Here is a 12,343-nt window from a genome sequence, read left to right on the forward strand (position 1 = left end):
ACAGTCACGAAAAAACGTTCCTTTAATTGTAGGCCAGATACAGAACAATAAGATCTCAATATATATATTTTGCTTTGTTAAAAGGTAATGATGATAAAGAAATTCAAAGCACGGCATTATTAACAGATATTTCGCGACTCTTTTCGTATATGCGATATTAAAAAACGCGAAACTGTCGCCCAAAAACGCGGGGCCCGAATTTGCAGTGGCCACAAAAAATTTTATGTATTTTCCTTTCAGTGTCTATTGTTATATATGTATATATATATGTATTTAGTGATAGATGTATGTATGTGTATCATGATTAATGCAATGTATTAATGAATGTGCAACCACTCTTTCATGAAAAAACGTACTACTGCAAGCGAGTCAGAGAAGACGATCCTGATAGCACTGAGAAACTGTAACGACTACGTAATCCGGGGGCAGCCGAACCCCGAGATCAGATAAACTAAAGGTGAGACTACAGTGTAGTTGTCCTGTTTGTAGAAGCTGAGCTCCAGTGAAGTGATCTCATATCGCTAGTGGTGTGCATATTGTGCGTAGTTTGATGTTAGTGTTATGACAGGACAAAGTTGATGGTAGATAGTAATTTTTAGTGGGCAGTGTAGTGTAGATAAATTAACGTATTTTGTGTGCAAGTGGCAAAACTGTCAGATTTTGTGTTTGAGTAAGCAATTTAGGAATATGGTTAAGTTGCGTAGTCAACGTCCGAGCAATATGGATACTGAGGAACAGCAATTAGTTAGTGCAGGAAATGTAGAACCGGGTACCTTAAGCAGTACAAGTACTCTTTTTGAGGATATACCATGCGAAAATGTGGGGGCAGGGGCACAGGAAGTGATGCCACCGCCCACCAGTGCTCAAGGAGAGGTAGATAAAGAAATTACACCACCTCCAGAAAAGCAGGAACCAGAGAGTGGTAATCTGCCTGGTGGATATTCACTTCAGGCGATATTAGAGCACGTGCTGGATTACCAGGCAAAATTTGCGCAACAGCAAGCCGAGCGAGATCGCCAGCAAGCGGAGCGAGATCGCCAGTTAGAGGAAAAGTTTCTTGCCCAGCAAGCGGAGCGAGATCGCCAGCAAGCTGAGCGGGACCAGCAACTTGTGCAAGCGTTAGAACATATGAAAAAGGAGATTGCCTGTATGAAACAGAATTATGAGTCGATACCTAAGGCCGTGCAGGAGTTGACTGTACAGGTCAACAACCTGCAAGTAGCAAACACTAACATGGTATATGAGATAGGTGTCTTAGCCAACCGGTTAGAAAAGCTAGAGGTAGATTCCACACAGCTTGTAGAGCAGAAGTGGAACGAACAAGCGACTAAAATTGAAACCGAATTCAACTCATGGCTAGAAGTGAAGGAGAGTGAGATTGACAAAAATATGAATTCTAAAGTACAAGCAGCCATAGCAGATAGAAATTCCGAATCGTTCAGTACCGCAGTAAATAGTCAGGTACAGAACGACGTGCAAACTATCAAACAAATACTCAGTGAGGATATTCCGCAGTGGCAAGTGAATATTAACAAACGGATATCTGACTTGGAAAAGGGTTTAACACAAAGTAGCAAACATCTTGAACATGAAACTATGTCGCCAACAGCCAATGTTTTTGGCAACGCACAAACTTATACGCGACACAACAATGGTGAATCTGTAGTCGATAATGCGAAGAGCTGTAGCTTCGGTTCGGAGCAGACAGCATATGTCCCAGGAGCAAATTCATATAGTTCAAAAATAATAGTTGAAGAAAGTTTAATCAAAAATAGGCAGTTTCAAACGTTTACTACTGAACGGAAGTCAGTACACCCAGTAGTATTCATAAAAAGCTTTAAAAATATCTTGCCTAGTGTGTGGAATGAAGCACAGAAAATTCAATACGTAATGTCATACATTCAGGGTGATGCAGCGTTGTGGGCTACGGAAGTAGCAGACAGCTGCATGACATATGAACAGTTCGAAAGGGAGTTTCTGTCGAAATACTGGTCGCCTTGTATACAAGAGCGGCTAAGAAAAGAAGTATATAATCCCGAACCGTACTCACCCCGTCTTGGGAATTTGAGACGGTATTTTGAAAAGTATATAAACAAAACGCGCTACTGGGACGAGCCTATATCACCAAGAGACATAATAAGACTACTAAAATCACATTTACCCATTCATATCAAAGAGAAATTAATACACGTACCAGAAAGCGACATGGAACATTTCCTGTCTGTTCTAGATTCAATAGACTTGATCCAGGAAGACGCAAAATCAGCGTGCGATCACTCGCGGAATAATGGATCAGGGTGTAACCATGACAGAAATAATAGTGCACAAAACCACAACCATGGAAGTGGTGGGGGTGGTAACAAGCGGCAAGAGCATTCGCAAAATGGTAGTAATGGTAGAAGCCAGAACGGGTATGGGCAACCAACTTATAATAAAAAGCGTCGATTTGACGACCGGTACGAATCCGGAATGTCAGGGACCAACCGTTGGAAAAATGCGCGAGGTCAGTGGCATAGCAATTACAGTGACAGTAATCGAAATTGGCATCAGAATCAGAGAACAAGCCCAGAGCGACAGGGTAATGACCGGTATGACAACAATGGACCACCACTGCAAAACGCGCCTATTGCGCAGCCGTGGCGGCCGACAAATCAGAATGTACACATAGTGGAGGTCACGGACAATAGCCGTCCAAGTACCTCACAAGTAAGCAACCCAACAAACTAGGATCGGCCTCGATATGCTCTCCATCGCTGGCCGAGGGGTGGAGTGAGAGCAACACGAATGAGAATAATATACCTGGAATATGTATGCTGCGATACAACGACGGTATCAGTATGGATAAAGATCTACTGAATGAGCCGCACGAATGTAAGAAAGATAATAACGAAAATGTGCAAGCCATAATAGAAGCGAAAATCAATGATGTTGCAGTGAATATAATCATCTACACAGGTGCCTCAGTCAGTGTAATGAGTATACAGTTATTTAAAGCACTGGGAAAAGGACGTAGCATACCGACTTTCCCGGTTAATAATTGTAAGGTGTCTGGAGCCATAAGTGCACAGAGCCAATTAGTTAAATACCAGGTGCAGGTAGAGATTTGTAAGGAGGGCGAAGCCATAGTGAGCTCGTTCCTCATTGTTAAAGGACTAAAGGTGGCCTGCATTATGGGAGTAGATTTTCTCCGTGAGAGGGACGCAGTGATCGACCTCTCCTTGGGGAAACTAAGCATAGTTAATAAAGGTAGGAGGATTGAGTTGTCTATGATGAAATCGAAGGAGGTACTTGTGCCATGTTGTAATCGAATTAATATCAAATGTAGGAACCCCTGGGTACTACACCTTGATGATTTTTCACATGTAGCAGACCTCTATTACCCGAATTTAGAGGATCAAAATTTTGAAACAAATGTTGAGACATTTCAAATCAAAGTGCAGGAATCTGAAGGTTTAAGCGATATCCAAAAGCAACAGTTGACGCAGCTGCTATCGGAATATACTATGGTATTTACTGACCGACCAGGAATAGTCAAAGGGTACCACTATCACATAGAGGTGATGCCCCACAAAACATACTGTCGCGCAACTTACTCCATCCCTTGGTCGAGGAGGGAAGTAGTGGCTAAAGAGATTCGGAAGATGTTGGCACACGAATGTAGCTATTTGTTAGCACATCCCCAGACGGGGAAAATCAAAGGACTGTATCCACGTAAAGATGTAAAGTTATTTAGTCAGTGAAATGTCTGATGTAAATAGTAGTGGTAAGAAGATTTCAATTGTGTTTTAGAGTATAAGTATGTTAGTTTTAAGAAAGAATTTATGTATAGTTACAATTTTGAGGAAGTAGAATCACTAAACTGAGCAATAATATGCAAATGGAAGACTTGGTTTACAGACAGTTAGTGTCATTAAAAGACTACATGCTCTTCAAGCAATGAATAATCTTTTGTTGATAAAATAAGGATTAATTTCCTGAATCATTTTGTAGTAAGTAAGTACAATTAATGATGAAATCTCATATAAATATGTAGCAGATGTAATTGTGTTAGAATCAAGGAACCCTGAGAGAGAGTCTATACTAGCCAAAAATTGACTTTGTAGTACGAAATAATTATGTGATGTAATGTTTACTGCCAATAGTGATCTGAGAACGACACTGGAGCAGAATCCAATAAAAAACAAAACCGTTCCGTGTAACCTATGCTTTGTATGCATTAATGCTTCAATTGAAGGCTGTGTACTTGGCACACGTTCTTGAATATTAATTACGTGGTACGCGAATCAAGTTACGCGGAAACTACACTGTAGTCCGGTGGGACGGACCGTTAAAAATAATACTAGTACTAAATGAAGTATTTATTGAACAATATGCCCAAGTCAAGCTGTCATGCACATGGTAAAATCTGTTTGCTAGATGGGTGATAACCCGGCAAGCTACACTAAAAGAGGAAAAGAAAGCTATTAAAAAAAAAAAAAAAAAAAAAAAAAAAAGAATCACACACCTTTAAATAATTACAAAAAAACAACAGATGCCTAGTAATAGTATTAAAAGTGTGTAATGAGAAGGTAACACAATGGACTCAATGTAGATGAGAGTGATTATGCTAAGAACAGTTGTTATGCACTAAAAATAAACTGTGTGCATAAACAACCTAGGAAAGGACGGAATATTGTGTGTAGTAGGGACAGAAAATTACTGTTTTATCTGCACCAATATATACGTCGGTATAAGTTAAGTGTTGAGTGACTAACTGTCATATGGAATAATACAAAATGTGTGTGTTCTTCTTTGAACTTTTTCGATGTACTCTGTCAATCCTAGCTGGTAAGGATCCCACACCACGCAGCAGCATTCTACAAGAGTATGGACAAGTGTAGTGTAGGCAATCTCTCTAGCAGATCTGTCACATTTTCTGAATGTCCTGCCAATAAAATGCAATCTTTGGTTAACCTTCCCCACAACATTTTCTATATGTTCTTTCCAATTTAAGTTGTTCATAACTGTAATTCCTACGTATTTAGCTGAATTTACAGCCTTTAGATTTGACTGATTTATCGCGTAACTAAATTTAAGAGATTCCTTTTAGCACTCGTGGATGACCTCACACTTTTCGTTATTTAGGGTCAATTGCCAATTTTTGCACCATAAAGATCTCTTTTCTAAATCATTTTGCAATTTGTTTTGATCTTCTGATGACTTTACTAGTCAATAAATGACAGAATCATCTGCAAACAACCTAAGACGGCTGCTCAGATTGTCTCCCAAATCATTTACATAGATAAGGAACAGCAAAGGGCCTATAACACTATCTTGGGGAATGCCAGAAATACTTCTATGTTACTCGATGACTTTCTGTCAATTACTGTCAATTACTATGAACTGTGACCTCTGACAGGAAATGATGAATCCAGTCATGTAACTGAGACGATATTCCATAAGCATGCAATTTCACTACAAGCCGCTTGTGTGGTACAGTGTCGAAAGCCTTCTGGAAATCCAGAAATATGGAATCAATTTGAAATCCCTTGTCAACAGCAATCAGCACTTTGTGCAAGTAAAGAGCTAGTTGTGTTTCACAAGATGTTTTCTAAATACGTGTTGACTGTGTGTCAAAAGACCATTTTCTTCGAGGTAATTCATACTGTCTGAACACTGTATATGTTCGAAAATCCTGCTGCATGTCTATGTTAATGATATGGGCCGGTAATTTAGTGGATTACTCCTACTACCTTTCTTGAATATTGGTGTGGCCTGCACAACTTTCCAGTCTTTGGGTATGGATCTTATGTGGAGCAAATGGTTGTATCTGCTTGTTAAGTATGAAGCTATTGTATCAGCATACTCTGAAAGGAAGCTAGCTGGTATACAATGTGGACTGGAAGACTTGCTTTCGTTAAGTGATTTAAGTTGCTTTACTACTCTGCAGATATATACTTCTATGTTACTCATGTTGGCAGCTGTTCTTGATTCAAATTCTGGAATATTTGCTTCATCTTCTTTGGTAAGTAGATTTTTTTATCTATCCAATTACATTATATTTTTAAAAATTGCTTATTTTCAGTGAAAAAAGTATATGTCAGTTCTAGATTCATTCATTGTTGAATGAATGAACAAATGCAGATCTCAATGGAAAGAAATTCAGAATCTTAAGAAGAGTCAGGCAAGAAAATTCCATACTCCCAAAATTAATCATTGCAACTGTAGAGAGTGTTATCAGATTATTAAAGCTAAAAACGGGGCAGTTAGTTATAATACATCAGTAATGTATAATCAACAAACCTTAAAGAAAATAGCCCAAATTAACAAAGAAGAAACTGATGAGTTTTGTATTTAGGGCAATTGAAGACCATAACTGGTCAGACAGGAAAAGAAATAAACAGAAGAACAAAAAAATACTCTATATCTGAGTGTTGGTCTGTGAGAACTGGAGATTTACACGTTAGGAAGTAATAGGAGAGATATGAAAAAAACAATGGAAAGGATCATAGAACAGATTGGTGTGAGAAACATAATTAAGAGTGTAACAAATGTGAAACTGAGGTATACTCGATGCGTGTCAAAGGGTTGCTTTCAGGACAGAGACATGTGTCAACCTTGGATAGAATCCACACAGCGGATTAATGATGAGGGTCGGTGTGCCAACCTGCCTGGATGTGGCTTTTAGGAAGTTTCCCATAACCAAATACATCTACATACATCTTCATCTTCATATACATTCCGCAAGAAACCATAAGGTGCATGGCAGAGGGTACCCTTTACCACTACCAGTCATTTCCTTTCCTCGCAAACACAGCAAGGGAAAAATGACTGTCTGTCTGCCTCTGTATGAGCCCTAACTTCTCATATCCTACCTTTGTAGTCCTTACACAAAATGTATTTTGATGGGCAGAGCAATCATTCTGCAGTCAGCTTCAAATGCCAGATCTCTAAAGTTTCTCAATAATGTTCGTTAAAAAGAATGTTGCCTTCTCTACACGGATTCCCATTTGAGTTCCTGAAGCATCTCCATAATACTTGCGTGCTGTTCAGACCTACCAGTAACACATCAAGCAGGCGGCCTCTGAATTGTTTCAATGTCTTCCTTGAATCTGACATGGTGCAAATCACAAACTCTCCAGAAGTACTCAAGAACAGGAAACACTAGCACCCTATATGCAGTCTCCTTTATAGATGAACCACACTTTCCCAAAATTCTCTCAATAAATTGAAGTTGATCATTCGCCTTTCCTACCACAATCGTCACATGCTCATTCAATTTCAATTAATTTTGCAACTTTATGCCCAGAAATTTAAACAATGTGACTGTCAAGCAAGACACTGCTAATGCTGTATCCAAACATTATGGATGTGTTCTTCCCATTCATCCACATTAATTTACATTTTTCTACATTTAGAACTAGCTGTCATTCACCACACTAACTAGAAATTTTGTCCAAGTCACTAGACTTTGACACCTTGCAGATTGCTGCTCAAACTGTCCATCAGATCATTTATGTATACAAAAAGTAGCAGCAGTTGTACCACACTTTCCCTTGGGCACTCCTGACACTACACTTTGTCTCTGCTGAACACTTGCCATCGAGGACAACATACTGGGTTCTGTTGCTTAAGAAGTCTTCGAGCCACTAACATATCTGAGAACCTATTCCATATGCTCATACCTTTGTTAACAGTTTGCAGTGGGGCACAGTGTCAAATGTTTTCGGAAATGAAGTACAGATTCTGCCTGTTGCCCTCCATCCAATGTACACAGTATGTCATTTGAAAAAAGGGCAAGTCAAGTTTTGCACGAGCAATGCTTTCTAAAATTATGCCGATTTGTGAACGTCAGCTTTCAGTCTCAAGGAGATTTACGATTTTTGAACGTGGAATATGTTCAAGAATTCTGCAGCAAACCAATGCTAAGGAATGTTAAGAATATTAGTCCATCCGTTTACCCTTCTTACACACAGGAGTCACCTGCACTTTTTTCCAGTCACTTGGGGCTTTGCAATGTATGACAGATTTGTGATCCAGAATGAAATTTTCACTCTGCAGCGGAGTGTGCACTAACATGAAACTTCCTGGCAGGTGAAAACTGTGAGCCAGACTGAGACTCAAACTCGGGACCTCTGCCTTTCGCAGACAAGTGCTCCACTATCTGGGCTACCCAAGCATGACTCATGACCCATCCTCACAGCTTTAATTCCCCCAGTACCCCATCTCCTACCTTCCAAACTTCACAGAAGCTCTCCTGCAGACCTTGCAGAACTAGCCTTTCTGGAAGAAAGGACGTCATGGAGACGTGGCTCAGCCACAGCCTGTGGGATGTTTCAAGAATGAAATTTTAACTTTCGAGCAGAGTGTGCACTGATATGAAACCTCCTGACAGATGAAAACTGTGTGCCAGAACGAGACTTGAACTCTGAACGTTTGCCTTTAACAGGAAAGTGCTCCACCATCTGAGCTACCCAAGTATGACTCACAACCTGTCATCACAGTTTTAATTCTGCCACTACCTCGTCTCCAGCTTCCAAACTTCACAGAAGCTCTCCTGCAAACCTTGCAGAAGTAGCACTCCTGAAAGAAAGGATATTGCGGAGACATGGCTTAGCCACAGCCTGAGAGCACTTGCCTGCGAAAGGCAAAGATCCTGAGTTAGAGTCTCAGTCCGGCACAAAGTTTTAATCTGCAGGAAACTTCAGATTTGAGATAAATGTACACTACGTAAAGAGCCAACATTGTAGAGTACTCCTTGTAAAACCAAACTGGGACTCCATCTGGGCATGGCAACTTCCTTGTTTCCAGCTCTTGCAGTTGCTTGTTTATGCCATGGACACTTATTATGTCATCCATACAGGACTCTGAGCAATGGTCAAATGACACAGTATGTTTGTACGATTCTCCAGTGTGAATAACTTCTTAAAGGTGAAATCTGAAACTTTGGCTTTCTTTTGTAATCATCTACTGCCACACCACACTGATCAACGAGTAAATATATGGATGCCTTAGATCCAAAACATTGCCATATATGGTATGGAATGGGGCACCAATGTCATCACTGGAGGTGACACGGCTGTATAAGCAAGGCAGTGGCATTCAGACAACATTCAACCACTTGACACCGGCAGAGATCTCTGCCAAAAGCTCATGGGCAGTTAGCCACTTGACATGGCTTGAACACTGAGAATAATTTTTAACGGATATTGGCACAAGAGCATGCATTCGTATAATATTTCGGATCATTTCCACACAAGGTTTAATTACTTTACGCACATAATGACAGACTAAGGAAAAAGGGTGAGTATTCTATTTTCAGATATGATAGAACCATCAACTAACATTGGTAAATTTGACAACACACAGTCTGGGCCTCGCTGGCATTTTGAGCCATGTTTAAGTACACAGCAGTTAATTATGAGTTATATGTACTGGGCAATGTTTCAACATTGCAGTAAAACTCTAAGAGTGCAATTATGGAATCTCATGAAATTATTTTGGAAAAGGAATTACAAAGTAGAAACTAACAAGTATCAGAATTAAGTTAAAAAGAGAGCTTATCACTGTTGGCATGCATAAAAAAGCATTAATGTTTTCATTTATTATGGTGCCCACAGATTTAAATTAACAATCTGCATGATTAATAAGAGTGGTATTGTAATGCCAAATGAAGACAAGAAAATTACTGTTGCTTTCAGTAACGTAACAGTGACTAAGCTTCATGCATTGTCAAGAAAAAAGTGAATCTTTTTCTAATCAAAACAATGAAATGAAGTGTTCATGATAAACTGTTTTATTTACTATAAAATCCTTCACAGTAACAAATGAGATTCTGAGTACTTTTAACTGGTCTTTCCACTTTACAACTCTGTTAACACACTGGCCTCTGAGCCCAAAAGCAACTCAGGCCATGGCACTGCGTCCAATAGGACCACACCTGAGTATATGTTTCGTTTCACAACACACAAGCCACCTCGACTGCTGGACTAGGGTCACATGAAAACGAAGTATGGACATCTTGATGTGACTGACTAAGCGCGTGCGTGTGTGTGTGTGTGTGTGTGTGTGTGTGTGTGTGTGTGTGTGTGTGTGTGTGTGTGCGCGCGCGCGCGCGCACCAAGATCCATGTGTGTACACTTTAGGTTTTGATGTTTTCTGTAATTCTGCTATAAATATGTCATGTTTTTTTTTATAAGAAATTTTGATAACTCTAGAGGAGAAACTGCGCAACTCTGGATTAGAGGGAGAAATATCTGAGTGGCGATGGTCTGAACAAATTTGTGAAGAACTCTTCCGGACACACAACACTAGGTCAAGAAACTGTTCCTAGTGCAGCTACCAAAAATAGGCTTGTAGGATGACACTCTACTGATAAAATGTCTGCAACTGAGATGAAGCTGCATCCAACATAGGTTTGCAAGATTTGTTCGGAAGAGACGAAACACTACCGGTAAAGCAAACACGAAAGTAACAGAAGGGGACAGTTATACTTTCCATCACCATTATTATAAAATTTGTAATTATCACAGAACTACAACAAAGACGAAAAATAAACACTGAACCTGATCTTTTTCAGTGTGTATTGTCCTTTGAGATCTCAAATATATGCCAGCAACATACACCTGGTTGGGTGAAATGGGTCTCAAAATATGGTTTAATCCATTCCCTCAACAATTTTAGTTTTCGTGTAGATTCCTTATGATACTTCGCCTTTCTATTAAACGTTATGTATGAACACAGGCAAGTCCTTACAGAAACAGTTAAATCTGGAATAGCAGACATGCCATGTAACAACTATCTGATGCGTGTCGTGTAGCTGGGATGTGTATTCTACAGTTATGAATACGTCAATAAAAATTTTAAGTTACTTCAATTACCTTAAAACTAGAGAGACTGATTTTGATTTCTTAAATTCAATAAATGAAATAGTATGGAGATTTTGAATACATCCCAGATTGTGCATACAGTTATTCCCCAATTGCTGCAATTAAAACTATTCCTCTTGTGGCATGTTAAAGGACAGGCTGTAAGACATACGCACAGATGACATACATTTGGATTCTGTCTGCTTGCAGCATGTGCTGTACCTGGCATGCCCGATGATAAGAGTGATTGAGAAGTTATTCCAAGTTGCTATATCTGAAATGACTGATTTCAATAAGGGCACTCCACAAGGATTTCTGTGTCCACCAATAAACATCTGCCATCACACTCTCCAAAAACAGTGTTTGCCAGTGCTTGTGTATGTACACAAATACTGACCAACACCAAAATTTGAACATAAAATATATATCTAGTTTTGTTTCATTCTAACTAGATATCCACCAAAAAACATTAACTACAAGGAAAATGCCACAATCTAACAAGGACACAAACTCTGAATGTTTTCTGAAGAATAAATACAATTAAGATGAACAGCACACTAACTACTACTGTTACAGAAACAAGGGTTAGTACAGCAATCAATAGGCATCAAATTTAATTAACGTGCTCCTGCTAAAAGAAGTAAGATTCATACAGATGTGCAAAGAGAAGTAAATTTAGAAATTTGACACCAGTCGAAGGCCGCTCCATGTAGAAGATTTCCTGGCGTACCTTTGCTCACTTTCAGCTGGGTGACGCTGAAACGAGGAGGTGGACGGTAAGCATCAGGTGGATCCTGTGGAAGAATTGGCACTCCACGATGGTAAATCATACCCTTCAGACCAGTACTATGCACATCCACTGCTGACACTGGAGTCACCAGTGGTAATTCTCCAACACGCAGCTGAACAGCTACAACATACAAGCAGTTAGCTCACATGCAGTTAGCTGCACTGAAGCACATGCCACGGACAAAACCTGTAAAAACTGATTAATATTAACATTTCAACAAGTAATTTAGAACATCACTTATGAACACAAACATACAAAGAGCTGGATTTTGTACCAACATGCTGATTTTAAAATAAAATATTTTGGAGTACTGGATACCACTGAAGATTAATGACTAATTCAGAAAGTTTCATTATTTTTTCTTTGACATCGGCTGCACAATCCACATGTGTTCCTTGTGGATTTCAGACACGTTACTGTTGACAGCTGCTCTCCCTGTAAATACAGCATAACCTTATTCTAACCTGCAAAGATATGGAAGAGTGAATAAGATAAATTGTGTTCAGTACATTGTTAAACTATTTTTGTATACTGTAATGCAAGGCTGGCATTAGCTAAAAGATGTGGAATTCCGATTAAAAACTCTTTTCTGTCACAGTCAACATATTACACTCAGGGTTATCAATCTAGAATAATTTAGTCAGTGTAGCTGAAATCACTGTTTCAAGATCTAAAGCACAATGCACTGAAGCAGATCATATTAACT

The 12,343-nt window shown here is 39.4% G+C and overlaps 1 protein-coding gene across 3 annotated transcripts in view; it reads right to left on the reverse strand.

Annotated features, from left to right (window-relative positions):
* LOC126483640 (uncharacterized) overlaps positions 1 to 12,343 on the reverse strand; it is an 83,302-nt gene that overhangs the window by 21,081 nt on the left and 49,878 nt on the right. For 2 of the 3 annotated variants that reach the window (XM_050106695.1, XM_050106697.1), the window contains exon 5: positions 11,578 to 11,757. The exons of the other annotated variant lie outside the window; for it this stretch is intronic. In XM_050106695.1, the coding sequence (XP_049962652.1) occupies positions 11,578 to 11,757 (180 nt within the window). The remainder of the gene's footprint in view (positions 1 to 11,577; positions 11,758 to 12,343) is intronic. 3 annotated transcript variants of the gene reach the window in all.

This window comes from Schistocerca serialis, chromosome 6, assembly GCF_023864345.2.
Source record: "Schistocerca serialis cubense isolate TAMUIC-IGC-003099 chromosome 6, iqSchSeri2.2, whole genome shotgun sequence".
NCBI classification, from domain to species: domain Eukaryota; kingdom Metazoa; phylum Arthropoda; class Insecta; order Orthoptera; family Acrididae; genus Schistocerca; species Schistocerca serialis.